This window comes from Zeus faber (genome assembly GCF_960531495.2).
Source record: "Zeus faber genome assembly, chromosome: 7".
NCBI classification, from domain to species: domain Eukaryota; kingdom Metazoa; phylum Chordata; class Actinopteri; order Zeiformes; family Zeidae; genus Zeus; species Zeus faber.
The window spans coordinates 27,942,205-27,963,553 of NC_137203.1; the positions used below are offsets into that span (position 1 = coordinate 27,942,205).

Genomic DNA, 21,349 nt, shown 5'->3' on the forward strand with positions numbered 1-21,349 from the left:
ATAATCGGAAGCCCGACCTGACCCCACTGAAGTGCACCGCGTATCCGGGAAACTCCCATTTAAAGGTTTAGCATCACTTAAGCTCCTGCAGCGGCTGGCAGCTGATTTTTTTCCGGTTCATTTTTTTTTTCTTTCTAGGTTGTGCACGATGCGATCGGCCATTGTTGTCCCTCTGTGTGGCTGTGGAGGAGCGGCTCAATCCAAAGCTTGTATGCGACTGGAGGTTGCACAGAGTTGTTTAAGTCACATAAGGAGACGTTCAAACCAATCGATGGCGGCGGTTAATGTAGGGGAAGCGGCCAGCAAGAGGGCGTGAAGTGTTGGCAGGACCTTATCTCCTCGACACAGAGGAGCAAGTCCACGTTCGTGTATCAGCAATTGGGCTTCATGTGTTTCACTAGGGGAGTGGCCCGCTATCCTTGCCCTGTCTCCCATTACCGGCAGGCTGTATCGTATCATCTGCTAACTTCCTGTTTCCCTTCTGTTTTTCTTTTCTCTCTCTCTCTCTCTCTCTCTCTCTCTCTTCTACAGCCGGCAGCGTCTGAGCTCTTACTGCTAATGCTGCATTTCGCCTCCGTGCTGCGCTCCTGCTGGTCCATACTCTGAGGAATACAGCATCCCTAATGTGATGGTAGGAAGGAGAGGGGGTCGGTGTTCATCTTATTTGTACAATATCTATGTAAATGCAATGGCGAGTGAGTGGTACACAGTTGTCTCATGTGGATTTCTAAGCCTTTTTACATGAATCTCCAGACTAAATGTATTTATTTACAGGGAGTTCCAATAGTTTACACCTTGTGTGCAATTTCTTTAAATAATTTATGGCTGAGTAATATGTAGAATTTATCATCATGATATTTATAATGAAGTTTTAGATCATGTCATATGTCACAATATCTTCTTCATTACATTGAACTGTATGGTTCAATGGCAATCGACTAAAATTGTTATCTTAAATTAAACTAGTTCCCTCAAATATTTCTGATATTTGAGGTCATATTCTCTCGTCATTTATTGAAACTACAAATTAGGGCTGCCCCCTGAAAGTCGATGAGTCGAAACATCAGTCGGAAACCAGTCAGTCGAGTCAGATTTTTCAAGTCAAACAGTTGGTGGGGGTGGGTGGGGGGGGGGGGGGGGTTGTCAGTCAGTGGGCATTTCAATAACAGAATAAACCAGATAGAAGCTTACAAAATGCACAAGGATGATATTTCAATGAGGAATTATAAAAAAGGAGAATCATAAATATATTTTTATATGTGTGAATCATCCGGACACAGATGCGAACATGGCTCTCCGTGGCTCTCCGTGGGCCCCAATGGCAGAGAGCTGTGCCCCGTTCCCCCAAATAAGACAATTTAAAACTGTGTTTTGAGTTGTTTTATTTCGAGGAACGGGGCACGAGTAGGGACAGGTATCGTTAAGATTTGAACAGTACTACTTCTCTTACCGATACTGCTTATCGATCCGGTACTTTAACAGTACAATCAACAATTTACAATAAATTAAGAGCAGAATTAAGACTGCTTTATTTTTGAGGCATGCATTTTTATCTAGGCTCGAGTTCACCTCACCTTTTTGTTATTATTTCTTGGGCTTTCCACAGCTCCCCCTGCCCCACCCCTAGGTTGTAAGGCACTGACTGCAGAAAGCGCCACGAGAAGAAGATGAGTAAGTCCCCCACCCCGATTGGCACCCCGGTGCAGCGCAGCCCCAGCGATGGCTTTCCAGAGGTGCTCCAGTCCTCCCAGCAATCCACGCCCGGATCGGGAGCCCCTCACAAGAAGCGCATCTCCAGCCTGCTGCAGAGCCCGGTGAGGGGTGAGGGTGAGGGTGAGGGGTGGGGGAAAGCGGGTCTGCCATCTGTTTGCCTGAGTCCCCCTTATCCAATCCTATTCAATCCTCCTCTCTCTCTCTCTCTCTCTCTCTCCCTCTCTCTCCCTCTCTCTCCCTCTATCTCTCTCTCTCTCTCTGTCTCTCTCCCTCCCCCTTATCCATGTTCCCCGCCCCCCTTGCCAGATTCCCATAGATATGATTATCTCTGCTCACATTTTAATCTGCTTCCCAATCAACACTGGAACACATTCAGAGAGTAGTTACATTTAGGTAAGGTAAAATTGCGAGCGAGGTGTTGGGAGTATTTGCGAGAGAGTTGATTCACCCAGAGAGGGTGACTCATGAAATTGCTTACTCGCCTCTGTAGGGTAGGAGTGTTTAATCAGAGCATGGAGGTGTGTGTGTGTGTGTGTGTGTCTATGAAACACTTGTCTGTTTGCGTATGTGTGTGTGTGTTTGTATGCGTAGTCGTTCAAGGAGGAGCTGGACGTGCTGATCCAGGAGCAGATGAAGAAAGGCGGCAGCTCCTCCAACCTCTGGGCTCTACGGCAGTTGGCCGACTTCATGTCCTCCCACGGCTCCCCCGCCAACCTGCCCGTCTCCCCCTCCAGTAGGTGCATTTTTGGAGCAGCGATTCGCTGTAAAATCGCCGCCTGTTCCAAAGTTAGGCTATAGGCCTTAAGCGATAATACTGTGGGAACCCTTCTTGTCCTCGAGGGTCCCAGAACATACACAATGGTCATTATGTACCTATATTCATGTCAGGTCTTATTGGATATGCTATCACATTCTGTCATGCATTGTTTAGAAGTGAGAGAGAGAAATTTCTTTCTATTTGAATTCAATTCCAAATTTTATCTTTTTTATATATATTTTCAGCCATCAGACTTGTTGTTTATTATGTTCGCTCTGTTATATGATAATGTCGAGCCACTTTAAGGTGTTCAATTAGGCCTAATACATCATTCAACTATGTACAACCATGTTTTATGTGGAAAATCCGGGTTCAGTCAAAGTAAAACTCCACTTCAGGATCTTGAGTCAACCATGTGGATTTGCAAATTAGTTTCAACCCAGAGGTGCGGCTGGATGGTGCATGGCTGAAGCAAAAGCACGGCAGGAGTTTTCCTTTCTGGACCCCAATTTTTCCACCTTTGACAAAAAGACAGTAATCCAGGCTCGTTTACAAAAACATTGTCATAACACTGCTTTCTTCTCCCCATGCATCATTTCCCACACTCAAACAGACATGATGATGGTGACGCCCATCAACGACCTGCACGGCTGGGAGCCGGGCAGCATGGTGAAGGGGGAGCGGCTGATGCGCTGCAAGCTGGCCAGCGTCCACCGCCTCTTCGACCTCCACGGCTGGGCGCAGCTCAGCCACAACGGCCTCACGGTCAGTACCACAAACACCCGGATTCTTACAATGTCTATCCGTCTATTTCAGGGGTTTTTCAACCACTGTGCCGCGGCACATTATTGTGCTGTGAGAATGTTTTGAATTCCACTTTAAATACCATATTTCCTCAAATATAAACGGGTCGTCAAATAAAAACCGGGCCTCTTGTAAATTGCGGGGGCGTGGTCTACATGAACAAATACAAGCCTGCCTCAAATAAAGACCTTGGGGAAAAACTGATCGGAGCGGGAGCGTTCTGGTACGAAGCTTCGCTCCCAAACAAAGCAAACTAAAACAGTGTGTTTTAATTGTAGATGTCCCACTCTTGAGTGCTGCCGTGCTCGCTCTCCAGCACTCTAAGCAGGAAGTGATGCGTTTAAGGCGAACTTGGAAAACTGTAAATCCCCGTTGGCTACCACCACAAGTGTGACTTTTAGGGTAGCTACTTGCTCTCTCTTTTTTCACCATACACGTGTTTGCATGGCATGGCACCCAGACGGAAGTTCGACTTAAAATTCATACTAGGATATGATAAAATATACTTATTAAACAGAGGAAATTAGATATAAAAGCCTGCCTCTAATACAAGCCTGCTTCCAATAAAGGCCTGGTAACCTCCGCAGTTGAGGTAAGGGTCTGGTTACTATTTGAGGAAAGAGGGTACATAAATAATGGAAACTAGCTGTTGTGTTGCAAGATCAGAATTGCAAGGCTGTGCTAATCCATCAGTTACAGGCAGAATATCAGCTCCATATTCATCAGAACACACTCAAGTTTCACAATGAACGCGAGAACTATTAGTACTGATGAAAGGTTTGATTTTTTCAGAGTCACTCAGCAAATCTTTGTTCGTTTGATGCAGTTGGTAATGCATCAGAGTTTATCAGTCACACTCAATTTGAATTATGTCTATAGTTCTGTGGCCTTGGATTTTATTTTAAAGACCCACTTTTTTGCCATTGTGGCTCCTGACTCACGAGTAATTTACTGTAAAACTTTTGTTTGCTGCGAACGGATCATTCCCGAGTCATCCATTGTTATTAGTAGGCCATAATAATTAGCACAGTTCTATGTGTTTCGGACATTATTAGTGGTAAGCAGGATAGTTTTGTGCCGTGGGATTATTTCATTGTAAAAAGTGTGCCATGCCATTCCTCTGACTTCTGCATGTGTCCGGTCTTTCTTACGACTTGGCCAATCTCTCTCGCACATTTTACACAACAGCACTCAATTCAGAACTGGAAACGATTTCTTAACAATTTGAAGTTAAATCATCACCTAACCTAAAATGCAAGGACTTGGAGGAAAGGATTTCATTCATGGATTTAGAACAAATTTACCGATTTTCTTTCCACTTCCACTCCAATCTCCCGTGACCAATTTTTCTTTGGAAACTTTAACTGGTCGTTTCATCATCGTTTCATCCTTGGGTCACGAACAAACATTACTTTTATGATACTGCTTATTTTTCACTAAATACCAGTCTTTAAGCTCAATGTGATTACCTTTTGAAATGGCTTTTTGATCAACTTTTAATTAGCGGTCTTATTGTGTTTGAACTTTTAAAGCACCTACAGACATTTTGGTATTTTTACACACATGGTCATTTTCCTTTCCGTGTGAATCTTTCAACTGCTATTCAAACTGAATTGCGCTTTGTCACTTTTACCTGTACAGGTATTGCTTCATAACTGTAACAAAACTGAGGTCAGTGGTGTGTGGATGTCATGGATCCGCCACACTAACAGACAAGATGAATAAAAGGTGTATTCAGGGCAGTTCTGACATCCCATTGTCCAACTATGATCCAGATCAGTCCATTATTGTGGAATAACTTAGTAAAAAACTGTATTTATTATCATTAACATCAACATGTGCGTATGCACAAATGACAGCACACACAGGTCACATGATAGCATTGCAGTCGCGTCTAGTGTCAATAATCGGCACTTCACAAAGATGGCGGTATGTGCAGATGTAATTGACCACAGAACTTTATGAATGTCATTGATTCGACAAATCCATAGACAAAAAGAATGAGATATGTATACAGGGCAGTTCCACCATGGCGTCGTTCAAGTTTCATCCAGATTGGTGGTTCAGTATTATGGAAGAAGTTTGTGACCAACAATCGCAACCTCACCAAGATGGCGCCACGCACAGATGTCTACTGCAATGGAGAAATCCTTGCTAGCATGCGCAAGTTGACGTTTACAGTCTTCCTGAATTGTTGCTAGCTGTAACAAGAACCAGACAAAATTACTCAGTGAGTAATCTTTATTACGTTTGAAAATAATTAGGTTAAGGTATTACCAGAAGACAATTGGATTAAACAAAGCGCAGTGGCGTGCAGCTATGGTTGACACCAGTCCCTTATAATATGATATCGTCCTGTGTTGGAAAATAAAATGAACTGTCCCATTCTGCCTTACTGAATCAATAAGGGACGTGATTTCTCCCATGTTTTCGTGCAAACCCTACTCCAATGCATACACTATGTTTTCACATGCTTGAAATGACATGAGAAATGATAAAACCAAAAGAGTTTCACAAGACACGGCGGAGAAGTATTTAATCAGAATGACAGGCACGTTGTCCGTCACTCCACGTCAGCGTTGCCCTGGTTACGGAGACTCAGAAGGGCGGTACTTAAAAATGTCAGCGAATACCTCCGGCTGAAGTCCGCCCGTAAAAAGAAAGAGGCTGTCCAAATACAGTTTTGACCCACAGGACCACGAGTGGGTCGGTCCTGTCAGTGCGTGCAAGGCAAACTGTACAGTTCGCCATCAAGTATTTCCTGTCGTCCATGGTGGACTGTCCGACCTGAAGCAACACTCAGCAGGGGAGTACCACGTCCGAGCACCACAAGGGCAGAGGACACAGAGTGGAATCGCTCAATTCGTGATACCCCAGAACTGTACTGTTGTTATTAGATTGTACTGTGTTTAAAGTCATCATCGTGCCATTCTCCAGATACACAAGTTACAACTTCTCTGAGGATGTAAGCAGAAGACCCCCCTCCGTGCTTGCGTGAGAGAGAAATTTATCCAACAACCCACTTGGTGGAAATGAATCTTCCAAAGGCTAGGCTGCCACATCCTTCCTGAAAGGTGTTGGACTGAAGGTTAATTACATTCCTATATACAAGCATATAAGTTCACACAACCTAGATAAATTAGCAATTATTTTGTTTCTCCACATTTCCCTCACTCTGGATATGGTTGGTCTTTATTTCAATGCCTACATCCAGGAGAGTTGTTCTGATCAGTGTGACAGTAAAAAAGGGAATTTATTTTCACAAATAAATATATAGTTCAGTTATCCACCGTAGTGGTCTCTGTGGTCTACCAGGTTACTTGCTATTTCCCAGTTTATCAATGTTTTTTTGCCTCTTCCAAATATACCGAATAGTTTATTTTGACAAACCAAACATTTTGCCAATGTCTATGATGTTTTGTCTTAATCCTTAATATAATTGATTCAACTGTCTTTTACTCATATCAGCTCTTCATTTCCTTTACGTTCATGTTCAAAGCAGCAGAGATGACTTTGAAATTGATGCATAATGGACCCCCAGACCCCCATTCGATTTGTGTGCCCCAGGCATGGGGCCGCTGGCAAGGTGTCCCTTATTTTTTCCACATTGAAGGTGGCAACCCTACGCGTGGTGGATCTGACAAGGCCGGAACGAATGAACTTCTACAGTCACAATTTATCGAAGGGGCCGACTACCCTGGACCCTGTGTATTGCTGCCTGCAGCTATATTTACTATTAGTATTTGTATTGTATTTAACAAGCCCCGATGAAACAATTAATATTACATGACCAAGGTAGACCTTCTTATGATGGTGTACTGGGTAGTAGACAGGTGGCAAATAATACTGTTAATAATGTTTAACTGTTAATAATAATAATAATAACTGTTTATAATACTGCTCTCTCTCTCTCTCTCTGTCTGGATGATGTTTCCTCATCAGCTGCGTGTGAGTAAGGAACAGGAACACTTTCTGGTGCTGCCGGACGGTCTGGCCTACGGCGAGGTCACTGCATCAAGTCTGGTGAGTGCTCCAAGATTAGGAACCTGCGTTATATTGTAATTATTTAAGTAAGTATCTGCACATCTGTTGAAAATCTTTGTTTCCTTTGTTTGCTTCTGTGATGGTTCCAGGTGAAAGTGAACGTTCTGGGCGAGGTGGTGGAGAAGGGCAGCACTGGCCTGGGCGTGGACACAGAGATGTTCGGCCTGCACTCGGCCATTTACTCCGCCCGGCCTGACGTGCGCTGCCTGCTTCACCTCCACACACCGACCACAGCAGCGGTGAGTGATCTGCTCCATTTGGATGCTGGGAGAAAGGACGGAGAGATGTTGGAGAGAGGTTTGAGAATGATTGGAAAGAGGTTGCAGAGAGGTTGAGTTCGGGGTGGGCGAAATGGCAAAAATACCATATCACGATTCTTTGCAGGTAGGATCACGATCCACAATGTTATCATGATTGTTTTTCATGTTGACTATTAAACTTGACTATAAAGACTATTTGCGACCCATTTTAGCATTTTTTATTTTTATTTTTTATCCGTCTGACAGAACAACAATCCGTGATCGATTAACTAGTAGACACTCTGATATTACGTTTGAACTTAGACATGGACTAGCTGAAAAGCTCAAGCAGGAAGCAATGCTGCGTTCACGGGCTAGGAAAACTGTAATGCGTGTCGGAAGCAATCATGGGTTCATGGGAACTCGGTGAACCGCTGGCTACCACCATGAGTATATTTAAGACCTTTTTCCCCATACATACATGTGTTTGCATCCCTGTACAGTTAAGTAAGGCTAAACTAAAAAAAATTAAAACCGGGTGTAAAAAAAACATTTTAGTTAAAACTAGACTGGAATTATATTGTGTACTTATAAAACGAAATAAAAATTACATTTTACAGGAAATGTCTTTTGGTTTACTCTTTTTCAATTTGGTCAAATTTGTCAACATATAGCCATTAAAATACAATGACCAGTTCCTATCTTTGTAGACAGACTGCATTAATGATAAGCATGGGTCAGACCTCATCTGGTGGAGAGCTACTTTTGAATGGAAAGATGCAAATTAAAATTTAACATTGATAACAATGAAGGGACAAACAAGACTGTTGAGATTTTTTTTGTCTGTGTGGTGAGCATATACATGTGGTTGTAAGAGAGAGACAGAGACACAGGCTAATTGTGATCAGAGGAGTTTGTGTTATCACAGCTCTTCACACCCCTCTTAAGATTTAAAATTCTGTAAAGTATCAGATAAAACACAAACTACAAAGAATGTTGTTCGCATATAAAGCTTTTAAACATTCTTTTATGTCACATTTTTATTATTAAGCCAACGTATAACTGGGTTAGTATGTTTATTACTCAAAATATAAGGTGACAAAAATTTGCAACCACATTTTCAGTTTTAGAAACCAAAATCTGAAGCCTGGTTGTCAGCCTGAAAACAACATTGAGAAGTTAATGTTGAGCCCTGTTGGAGAGAGGTTGGGTAAAGGTTGGAGAGAAGTTGGAGACGTTGAGGAGATGGAGAGATGTTGGAGAGGGGTTAGAGGAAGGATTTCCATATACCGACTTAAAAATGCGCATGCGCATTGATGCATAACAACAGTCTTGTGACAGAACTTTCATTTCAGTTTGTTTCGCATATACAGGGTAGAGTATTACTGCAATAAAACATGTTTTGCAAGGGACATGCCGGTGCTATAGCCCTGTCAGAATTTTGCATAGCACCGGCGCAGCTCCTCCAAGAATTTCTTTTCAATTTTATATTTTCACTTTAAATCAAATAACTCGGCTACTGTCCGACAATTATTTAATGTTTTAATTGTTGTATGTGTTGTATGATGATTTAAATGTATTTAAGACTGACAATTCGTAAAACAGGCAAGTGTAGAGCAGTGGCGTAAATGCTTAATGGAGAGGGAGATATCGCTGCTCCACTGAAGCCCAGTGCGTCCCATGTCAGACTCCGTAGAGCAGAGTTTCCCAACCACCGGGCTGTGGACCAGTGCCCAGCTGCGGGCCATTTGCCGCCGGTCTGTGAGAAGGGGGCAGGGATTTTTTTGGGAGCGATCTCCTCGCGGCAGAGCGGCAGAGCGGCTCAGCAGCGGAGCAGCTCCACAGCCCGCTCCACCGCGCGATCAGTGTGATCTTTTCTCCGAACAAAGCAAATTAAAACAGTGTGTTTTTATTGTGGATGTATTTAATTTACTCTGTTTCCTAAGTGAATTAAACAAAAACAGCCCCGTGTGAAACAGGGTGACTCTCTCAGTCACTCTCTTACCAGAAAAGGCTGTGCAAAACAAAGAAGCGAGATAAATAAATACATAATAATAACAATAATCTGTCCATAATTCCCTGTCCAGGTGTCAGCTATGAAGTGTGGCCTCCTGCCGCTGTCCCACGAGGCTCTGCTGGTGGGCGACATGGCTTACTATGACTATAACGGGGCCATGGTGGCGGAGGAGGATAGGGTAGAGCTACAAAAGAGCCTCGGGCCAACCTGCAAGGTACGTGGCTATGGATTATGGCGCATGGATTAATGGGAGATCCTCAGACACCTTGCACTCTCCCATGCCTCTCACATGTGACACTGGTGCCACAAGGACAAGGACAAGGATTTATTGTGCATAAAGGTCATCGTTTATGCCTATTTACAGCCTATACTCAGGATAAAATCTGAAGACACTTGCGTCATTAGTCAATTAATTCTCTTTAATATAGGGTTCGGGCAGAATACCATCGTCCGACATGGGATGAAAACTAGTCTTTCAACATTCCAGATTTCCCATATTTCACACAATGTGAGATACTATAATAAATGTAAACTAAAAGTATGGCGGAATCCTTGTTTATCCCAAAGTGCATTCTCAAGTCAGTGTCGTTTATCGCAGGTACTGGTGCTACGGAACCATGGCATTGTGGCCCTGGGGGAGTCCATGGAGGAGGCCTTCTACACCATCTACCACATCCAGGCCGCCTGCCATATCCAGGTAACACACACACACACACACACACACACATACACACACACACACACACACACACACACACACACACACACACACACACACACACACATTGTATACACCCATAAAACGGCTGACTCGACACAGGCTACAATGTTTTAAGCTTTCATACCAAATATGCAGACAATCACAAAGTAAGCACAAAGGCGATTTGTAAGAGCTGTATCCATGTGGGAAAGGGCTTGGGTGTGTGTGTGTGCGTGTGTATTTAAACCAAGCAACCATTTCTTGCAAAGATTTTTTTTAAGCTTTTATGCATGAATGCTTTGAGCTTGGCTTGCTATTTTAGTTTTTAGCAGGCTGACCTGCACAATGTGTTGTGGACCGTACTTTCCATTCCGCTAGGGAAAACAAATGAATGACATTGTCCCCCGCATGCTGCTCTGGCACCTTTGAGTAAGGCACTCAAACCCCCAGATGTACCAATGAAAGTCATTGTAGTGGGTGTTGAGATGCCTCCTGTGTGGCTGTGCCAGGTGTCGGCGTTATGCTGCGCGGGAGGCCAACAGAACCTGATCCTGCTGGACCGGTCCACCCACAGACCCAACCCGACCGGCACCGTGGGCTGGGCCGGCTCCACCTTCGGCCCCCTGCACAAGAGCCGACTTGGGGAGCATGAGTTCGAGGCCCTAATGAGGACAATGGACAACTTGGTTCGCCCGCAGTTCGTCAACGCTTAACAGTCCAGTCACATTCAGTCGGTTATCTCAGATGTGGTCCATGATCTGCTTCTGCTCTTTCCTCCTTCCAGGGCTATCGCACTGGCTACGCCTACCGCTTCCCCGTGCTACTGGAGCGCTCGCGGACTCGGCGGGAGGTGGAGGTCCCCGCTACCGCCACCGCCTTCCATCTGTTTGAGGATGACGGCAGTCACCTGTCCATGCGACAGCACCCCTTTGCCCAGCGCCAGCAGGAGAGGACCCGCTGGCTCAACACCCCCAACACCTATCAGAAGGTCAACCAGGACGAGGCCAGCCTGGGCCACCAGCGTACAACAGTGAGATGCCCAGGGGAGTGTGTGTGTGTGTGTGTGTGTGTGTGTGTGTGTGTGTGTAGTGTCGTTGTGTAGATGTGGGTGTGTCTGTGGATGTGTGGGTCTGTGGGGAGTGTCCTTGTTTATGCAAATGCTCTGGATTCACGCAACCGCCATTTGTCCCCAATCAGCAACAAGGGGAAGGTAATGACAAAATCGATGCTGGAGAAATGAAGAGGATCTCGCCCACGATCAGGGGTGACATGTAACGGTGCTTAGGGCCGAGAAGAGAGGGAAAAATGTTTCAGAGGTGTGTGGATAAAGGAAGAGGGATGAAAGAGAGAGGGAGGCAGGCAGCAAATTCACTACCCCTGACTGTACAGCAGGTTGTTTTTTTTCCCCTGCCTGATTACAAAACAATTGATTATCCTTCTGCAAAAACAAACCACTGGCAACATTATACGTAAAAGGGGCATGAGAAATCAATACGTGTCCAAGAATTTTGCGTGTTTGTCCGTTTCGTGAATACACCAAGGGCACTTGGATTCATAATAATCCCAAAAACAGCGGTTTTCCCTGCTGGCGGCACGTGCGCTGACGCAGCCCCTTTCTGTCTCGGTGTAAATGGGAGATGTAACATTAAGCAGAGCTCGTTCTGCTCCAATCCCTCTGGGGGAAACATGCAGCGGAGCAGGAGCGATGGAGTCCTTTGGAGACAAAACAATACCTCAGACCCCTCACACCAGTGGGAGGAGACTAGCTCTCCCCACCGCCTGGTTCTCCCTCCCTCCCTCCCTCCCTCCCTCCCTCTCTCTCTCTATCTCTTCTCTGCATTGCAGGGCTTGGCAGCAATTGCCACCTCGTCTGCCCCCTGGTGGCAGATTATGGTAGTGCTGTCAAACACTGATTGTAATACGCAGACAAGAAACAGTACAGTCTCTGAACCCCCGATGGGACACATGTTCTCTCATTTCCAGTTCAATGGATAGTTTGGAAACTGTTCCTGTATCGCACAACTTAACAAATCTCTAAATTGAGGTTATTGCTAACTGAAAACAACAACGAAATCCGAAATGCTTTCTATGTTTAATGAATGGCTGACGCGGCTAGAAATTGCGTGAAACATCAAGCGATCCATCTTTTGCTCAGGCTTTCTTTTTTGTTTGTTAATGGTCCCTCAAACATGGTGTTATTTTCCCCTCAGTGGCTGAAGGCCGAAGAGCTGACGCAGGCCGGCAGCACGTCCATTAAGATCGAGAACCCGAACCAGTTTGTTCCTCTTTTCACCAACCCTCAAGAAGTGCTCGAGACACGGAACAAGGTAGGGGGAGGGGGGCTAACAGGAAAGTGACATGTTGAAGGGCAGCTTCCTCGCTCAGTGGATTTAAGAGCTTGGTGTGTGGATCGACTCGGATCAAGACGTATCGATACCAAGTACATCCTTTACCCACTCCGATGTGATCACATGCCGGTCCAGTGGTTCCGTCCACCTCCACTCCCACTCCTGTGCTTCTTTTGATCGTGGTTTTATGTCCTGCCACGTCTCTTGGTGGTTTGTTTCGTTCATTAATCAATATTTCTATTTTATGGTCTCTGAATGTAAAGTTTATTTTCATCACTCAGCTCAATTTACACCATTCCACTGCTCTGCTTCACATGCAAAAACATGACTAGAAGGTGGTCCCATTCCCTTATTGCATTATTATATCTGCTTCCTTCGTAAATCTGAATCAGAATCAGAATCAGAATCTGTTTGGGCCAAGTGCATTTTCATGTACAGGGAATTTGTCATGGTAATGGTAGGTGCAATATAGTGGAATCAGACAAATAGCATAGAAAAAGAGTGCTTAACAGTAAAAAAAAAAAAAAAAAAGAAAGATACAATAATGAATATACAAATGTGCTCTATGTACCAGATAAAGATAAAGGACTATGGCAGGGGCTAAGTGACTTTGGGATGCAATTATTGACCGGGTGTTAATATATATATATATATATATATATATATATATATATATATATATATATATATATATATATATATATATATATATATATAGGAATATTGCATTATTATTAATTATAGTTAGTTATTATTAGTTAGAATGTAGTTTGAGATGTATGTAAATTATTAATAATAGTTATTATTATTATTTTATTATTATTATTATAAGTATACAACCGGCAGGACAAGGGCTAATACTGGATGGGTTGATCTAGCTTATTACAGTGTAATTACTGTATATTACACAGATGCTAATTTGACTCACTTTTTTAAGCACAAATAGAAATATGTTCATTTCATGTACATAAATCTGGCCCTGAGTTACTGTCTTGCCAGCAAGTGGTAATTCCTCAAACAATCAGTTCATATTCCCTCCTTCCCAAATAATTTTAGCTCCTCCCAGGGGCTGCTGGGAGGTTATATGTTTGGTTTACCTTGTTTGGTTTACTGAAATCTTCCCAATTCAGCCTCACAGTACAGTAAAAAAAAATTTGGTGTTTATTTTATTTTCTCACTTTGCTTCTCAGATCCGGCAGCAGAACAGGCAGGACATGAAGACGGCCGGCCCTCAGTCCCAAGTCCTGGCCAGCGTCATAACGGATAACAGTCCTCCGGTAATTTCTGGTTTTGGGTTTTATTTGGTAATCTCCTCTGTCATGTCAATTACTTACGCCTTGTCAATATGTGCTTTAGTCTCCAGAACCCCAACTCCCTCCGGAGCCAGAGCCCCCCAACCCCTTCAACCAGCTGACGGACCAAGAGCTGGAGGAGTACCGCAAGGAGGTGCAGAGGAAACAGGACGAAGGGACCAACGGTAATCATCATTACAGTTGGAAAAAATAAACTAAATGCATGAGCGTACCTAGTTTCTCAACTATAACCAAATAATAAGCACAGGAGTTTGATGCCAAAACTACAAATCTCGGTTTATCATTTCCATTAAGTTTATTGGGTTTTATATTTTTTTTCAAATACGACAAAAAGAAAGTAACAAAGTAGAAAGGGAAATAAAAATCAAATAAAGATTAAAAAAATAATTATTAAAAATTGTATTGTGGAATATTTGTGTGTGTGTGTGTGTGTATATATTTTATTATTATTTATTTATTTCTAAACCTATATTTAGCCGAGTAAGTCCCATTTAGATTACAAGTCTCTTTGTCGAGGGAGCCGATGACAGTATCGTCGGCGTAAAAATTAAACTGTGCATGAGGAACATTTTGATCCAGGCTGTTAACATAGATAGTAAACAATAGTGGACCCGAAACAAAATCTTGGGGGACCCCTGGCGCAACATGTAGTATACTGGAGGATGTGCCATCGAATTTAGCACATTGTGTCCTTTCAGAGAGGTCATTTTCAGGCGACCAGCCTGCTCAGACAACCCAATATTCAATAGCCGTTCTGGATAAGGTTGTCAACTGTATCGAAGGCCTTTGAAAGAACAATAAAAAGAGTGGCACAGGTTTTTTTGTGATCCAGTGACTCAATTATATTGCTTACAACCTTTAGGGATGCTGTGATGGTACTATGTTGTTTCCTGAAGCCAGACTGGTACAATGAAAGAATAATATTAACACTCAGGAACTTCTTCAGTTGCTCATTTACCAATCCTTTAAGGACTTTTAATAAGATGTTGAGTTGGAAATAGGTGATGTAGGGTCCCCCCCTTTTAACAGAGGGAAAACATGGTCAGATCTCCACAGTTTTGGGATGACATATTGAGTAAGAGTGAGGTTAAAGATGCTTGATAAGGGTTTTAAAGAGTTTTCAAGCATTTTCAACATCAATGAGATAGATTTTTTCCCCAGATGTGGTCAAATAAAGCATGTAAGAAACCATGTTAGAAAAGTCCTTCAGATGTCGTTTTCTAACAAAACAAGGATTGGACTTGGGAATTTTGGCATTTGTAATTGCAGCAATAACACAATGATCACGAACATCGTTTGCAAAAACAGCAGTCTCGGAGTACTTGTGGGGGGCATTAGTTAAATACAAATCAGTTCAAGATTTCTCTGGGGTTTTTGGGGTTAGTTTGTGTGGGTCACCCGGTGATTTGGGTAAGATTTAGTGAGCCACAGAGAACTTTAAGACCATTAGATACAGACTTTCCCAAAAGATAGATTAGATTAGATACCAATCCCAAATTCAGGTCCGCTGCAAAAATGATCCCGCTGTACTGCAGCTGTGATGGTAACTGCGACAGCTTTGGAAGTGCATCAGAAACAGTGTATGGTGGCCTATAGCACCCGACTGCAGTAATACAAAACTCTTTGGTATCCAAAGGTTCAGTATTTCAGGCCAAAAACTCCAGTTGTTGACTGACAGATTTAGCGAACGCTACATTCACAAGAAATTTCCTCTTTATAAAAAAAGCTAACGGTTGCGTGAGGTGTTTCAGTAAATGTAATCTGATTTGTGGAAGGATTCAGTTCAGTTCATCAGGGAATCCAGTTTATAAATGTACGTGTAAATGTGAATCTGACAGCTATGGGAGAGGGGAAAGGAAGAAAGGCACCTGAGTCGGCAGTAGGCTAGCAGCAGAGCAGTGGTGCACAGGGTGGACGCCAGCAACTGAGCAAGCAGGCGGAGAGCCACGCGGAGGAAGAGGGCCACCTGCCGATAGAAGCAGCAGAGAGGCGGGCAAGGGGTGCGGCAGAGCCAGCAGCAGGCAGAGGAGGGCAGCGAGCTGGAGGGTAGTGTCAGTGAAGTATAGTAAGGATTTTGAGAGACAGTTTTCGAATATTAAAGGAAGAAAGAAAGAAGCAAACAAACAAACGCACATGTTCTGCCATCCTGGATTCTTGTGCACATAAATAGAGACACTAGAAGCCTCTTGTGCATGTAAACATACACATATACTATATATCTAATGTACTGGTTCAGAACCTACCTACAGGACAGGCAGTTCTTTGTGTCTATTGGAGATTTTGTCTCGAACAAAGCGAATATTATACGTGGAGGGCCCCAAGGTTCGATTCTGGGCCCATTATTGTTTAACCTCTATATGCTCCCACTTGCACATATTATAAAGAAACACAAAATAAATTACCATAATTATTCAGATGGTTCACAACTGTACATATCCCTATCTCCTGAGGACCTACTCCCCATACACTCCTTCACTCAGTATATTAATGATATTTTTGTATGGATGTCAAGGAGCTTTTTACATACATTAGCTAATTGGCCAACAGTGGCTGCTGACAAAACACACAAACACACACACAGCCACAACATTAAAACCACCACTAATATTGTGTAGCTCTCCCTCGTGCCGCCAATTCAGCTCTGACCTGTCGAGGCATGGACTTCACAAGATCTCTGAAGGTGTCCTGTGATATCTGGCCCCAAGACCTTAGCAGCAGATCCTTTGAGTCCTGTAAGATGTGAGGTGGGGTCTCCATGGATCAGGTTTGTCGTTTCAGCACATCCAACAGATGCTCGATCGGACCCTAACCCCGGCCATCCACATGAAGTAGAAGAAAGCGTGATTTATCAGACAAGGCCACCTTCTTCCATTACTTCATGCTCCAGTTCTGACACTCATGTGTCCATGGTAGGTGCTTTCGGCGGTGGACAGGCGCCAGCATTCCACGTGCGTATCGACTGGTTTGTCGATACGCGCCCCATACGCAGCAAGCTGTGATGCACTGTGTGTTCTGACACCTTTCTATCATAGCAGCATTAACTTTTTCAGCAATTTGTGCTCTTCTGTGGGATCAGACCAGACGGACTAGACTTTGCTCCTCACGTGCATCAATGAGCTCATGGGCGCCGATGACCCTGTTCCCAGTTCACCAGTCGTCCTTCCTTGGACCAATTTTGGTAGCTACTAACCACTGCATACCAGGAACACCCCAGAAGACCTGCCGTTTTGGAGATGCTCTGACCCAGTCATCTATCAGGTCCATCACAATTTGGCCTTTGTCAAAGACGCTCAGAACCTTACGCTTGTCCATTTTTCCTGCTTCAACACATCAACTTCAAGTACTGACTATTCACTTGCTTCCTAATATATCCCACCTCTTGACAGGTGCCATTGGAACGAGAAGATGTTTTTCACTTCAACTGTGGTTTTTATGATGTAGCTGTGTGTGTGTGTGTGTGTGTGTGTGTGTGTGTGTGTGTGTGTGTGTGTGTGTGTGTGTGTGTGTGTGTGTGTGTGTGTGTGTGTGTGTGTGTGTGTGTGTGTGTGTAAATAAAAAATAGGAGGGAAAATTTGTCAATAAAATAATAATAATATGTATTCTATGTAAAAACTTAAGGCTTTAATTATCATAATGCTCTGGATTAACTGTTAATGTCCTTACATAGTGCAGAAAAAGTGTCCCTGTTTTGCTTTCCATTATTTCTGGGGTGATTTCTTTTACAGGAAGCCGCCCGTTCGGCTTGTATGTTGCGATTTTGACCAATTTAACCTCTGTTATATCCTAATAGCCCTTATCCTACATGTAAAAGGCTCCTACTCAATTCCACCCTTCCCTTTAACCTTTTCCCGCACTCTGGCCTCCACTAAACCCTAACTGGCCTCTGGCCAGTCCCCCTCTCCCCCCTCCTCCCCTTCACCTTGTGAATCCATGTTTCACTGTGCGTTTCTGTGTAATGTGTATGTTGGGGCGTAGGGGAGGAGGCGGTGAATGACGAGGACACCCTCCCCGCTGCCTCTCCTACCAAGGGCTCTCCCCCCAACTGCCCCCCAATCTCAGGTGAGGCTTGGCGGGCGTTCCGACCAGTCAGATAAGATTAGATTTCTTCTTCTTCTTCTGCTGCTTCCTCAAGGCTTCCTGGTGACTTGCTGTGACAGCCGAGTTACTCCTGTGAAGTGGATTCTGTCCATCAGTTTCTTCGCTTTAGATACCATGCTTGCCATGCCGTGCAAAATAAGCCCTGCCTTCTAAATGGCTTCGTAGCCTTTCCAGACAAATGTATTTCAATGTTTCAACATGTTGTGGAAACAGCCTGAGTCATGCAGTTCATGCTGGCTGAATTAAGGAGGAGTGTGCTAAAATTAAAATTAAAATCCGCCGCTACTTTCACACATGCACTCCGGACAATTTCCGAATGTCTGGACGATTTTCCGGACATTATCCAGAGTTGCCCTTTCACACGTGTAGCAAAAAAATGGAGATTGTCCGTGTCCGACGTGGTTACACTACCTGGAAATAATCTGTTTGGTTTAGGCGAGGGGCGGAGCCTGGGTAGAGCGTGCAGGAGGCAGGACGTGATGCAATGACGCTGCAGAGTTTTACAGAACACCCAAGATGGTGGACGAGGTTACTTATCAGTAGTTTAGCTTTTTTGCGTTGATACTCCATGTATTTGGACCTAATATGAACGAGAGGGTGGAAAGGAATAATAAAGAAAGCAGAAAAGATTACCAAGCAGCTATGCTCCGTGCATGAAGATCCACACGAAAGTAAATAACTAGTGCATGATAGACGTCATCACCACACGACACGCCCACTTGCTCACTGTGAATGAACCTTGACAATTACGTGCTCTGTTCACACCTACCACTCAATCGGACATTACCTACACTTTGTACGAGGGTGCTGGCTGGGTAAAGTCCGGGTCAAACGATTCGAACATTTGCGTTCACACATACAGCTAATCCGGTTAAAGTCCAGATAATTTCAGGTTTAAAGTGCATGTGTGAAAGCAGCTTACATGTGAAAGAGATATCAAACAAATAGGAAGCTTTTGGCTGCAGTTATTGCAGCTTAAAGTGGTGCGACCAGGTATTAATCTTAGGGGGGCCGATTTCCACATTGATGACATGGGTGTTTGACGACTTTTTTCAATTAAATGAATGAAATCATAATTAAAAAAAACGTGTCTGACATTCCCTTGGTCTAATATCACAATTTGTGAATCCAGTCAATGCGACAAATGTTCAATAATAGAGGTCATCCGGAAGGGGGCAAATGCTATTTCTACGGCACAATACTCCTTTCTGGATTAGACATCGGATCTGTATTAGTCAATTCATTAGTGATTTCACTTGTGTAGATATAGAACAATTGATTTGGAAGAAAAATTGAAACACAACTCAAAATACCAAGATCAAATAGATCAAAGGCGACAGTTCACCAAAATCATTTCAAATTGGATAATAGGGTTTCAGGGTCTAATTTAAGGTAGGCTATGGAGTAACATGGGCTGGTCAGGTATTGATGGTGATTGCGGGTTAGCGGCCGTTTTATGTGCGCCTGCCACATTTCAGACATGTTCATGGTTACGTCTACTGGTCTCCCCACCCACCACCCAACCTGTCTCCCTCTGTGTCCGTCCTTTTTTTCTGTATTCCTCTGCATGTGAGGTGTTGGGCGCTCCTCTGGTGCTCGGAGCTTGTCTCCCTAGTAAATAAGCGCAGAGAGAGAAACAGTGAGAACCTCATCCAACCTTTCATTCCGCACGCATGACTCGGCACGACGTCCGGTGCGTGGCTACGCAGCTCCACCCCAACTCCAATACAAAATTTCTGAAGTTCCTTTTATGTCTCTCCAGACGAGGGGAAGACGGACTCTCCGTCCGTCCAAAACGGTGGCGAGGGCGAGGAGGAGAAGCAGACGACGGAGGAGCTGGAGAAAGGGATGAAGGCCCTCTCCACCAACGACATGTCGACACCCCCCTGCGAGGTCCCCGTCGCGCCTACCATCAAGCCACCTGGCAGCGGCGGCACCCCGGAGGGCTCGCCGTGCAAGTCACCGTCCAAGAAGAAGAAGAAGTTCAAGGCACCGGCGTTTCTGAAAAAGAGCAAGAAGCAGAAAGAGAAGGCAGAGGCTTGAGGAGATGGTACTCTAAAAGAATTGTTTCAGTGGTTGTTTTGAAATGCTCCGGCTGGGCTGGGGGTTCAGGAAGCCCACTTGCCTGGTTCTCCGAGCAGTTCAAAAGGAACTACTACAACGATCTTTTTAAGCTACTATCCATCCCAAGTGTGATATTGTTAAGATTCTAGTTTTTTCTCATCTCGCCAACACAGCAGGAAAACTCCAAATCCTGCCCCCTCAAAGTCACCTCATCATTATTTCTCGCGTTTTTTTCACCCAACTCTGTGCCGTGAAGTTCACTGTATGGAGCCTTGTTTCTCTCGTCTCACAGCTGCAGTTAGAGGTAGCCTGATCCAAAGCATTCGCAGCTCGTCATTTTCTTTTACTTTTTAGTCTTAGTTTTTTTTTAATACCACGTTTGAGACCAAGTTCTGACACATCGCCATCAGTAATATTACCACATATAGTACATTACTACACCCCTCCTACGTATAGACATCATGCACTTGACACATGTATATAATCACTGCGGTATGTTGTATTTATACGTCATCATGGTCGTGGTCTGGTTAAAATACGGAATGAATGCCGTTTTTTCCTCAATCTATCAACGTATACAAGCTACTACAGCAGGGACTATAAGAAAAAAAAAAAAAAACAGAAAGTAAAAGGGAAATAAGTCCCATAAGGCTCCAGGCTGCTAAGAATGCCACCAAAAAAACAAACTTGGATGTAAGGGAAAGAGCCGGTTGCTTGGCGATGCAGTATTTCCGTGTCCAGTAATGGAAAACACTAAACATTCCACTTTTCTCATTTCTATTTAAAAACAAACAAAAACGTACATGTGCAAAATACCTTTAGACGGCTGTAATATTTCTTTTTTTTCTTTTTAACACCTTCCTTCCTGTTTTTAAGACGCTGACGTGTGATGTTTGTCCACGCATTTATTTATTTCATATTAGAGTGCATAAATGGATGTTGCCAGGTTAACATGTACTAGTCATTAAAGGTCAAGTTGATTTCAAACTGTTGGGTTTTGTTTTTTTTACTTTTAAAGATCATTAAATGAAACTTTTAGTCATGAGGACAAAATGCATTTTAAACTGACTATGATTACTGATATTATCCCACTTATTGGCCTTTATTCCGCTTGTTTAATTTAGTTATTAAGTGTGCTGTTAGCGCAGTATGCTTACTTTCATGATTATTACTATCATAGCAAATTCTGCATGCTAATCCTCTACAGTTTTCAGGCCACATGGACACAACATCTATCAAAACAACTGGGAAT

General features: G+C 43.7%; 1 protein-coding gene across 1 annotated transcript; it reads left to right on the top strand.

Moving 5' to 3' along the window:
• The first annotated feature begins 541 nt into the window (after positions 1–541).
• On the top strand, positions 542–21,019 carry add2 (adducin 2 (beta)). Its single transcript, XM_080003237.1, has 15 exons — positions 542–631; positions 1,607–1,814; positions 2,305–2,446; positions 3,084–3,235; positions 7,217–7,297; positions 7,408–7,557; positions 9,645–9,788; positions 10,173–10,271; positions 10,784–10,960; positions 11,059–11,304; positions 12,485–12,601; positions 13,813–13,899; positions 13,979–14,099; positions 17,911–17,994; positions 19,796–21,019. The coding sequence occupies exons 2-15, from the start codon at positions 1,668–1,670 to the stop codon at positions 20,074–20,076; spliced, it is 2,028 nt and encodes a 675-aa protein (XP_079859363.1). The 5' UTR covers positions 542–631; positions 1,607–1,667; the 3' UTR covers positions 20,077–21,019.
• The last annotated feature ends 330 nt before the right edge of the window (positions 21,020–21,349 follow it).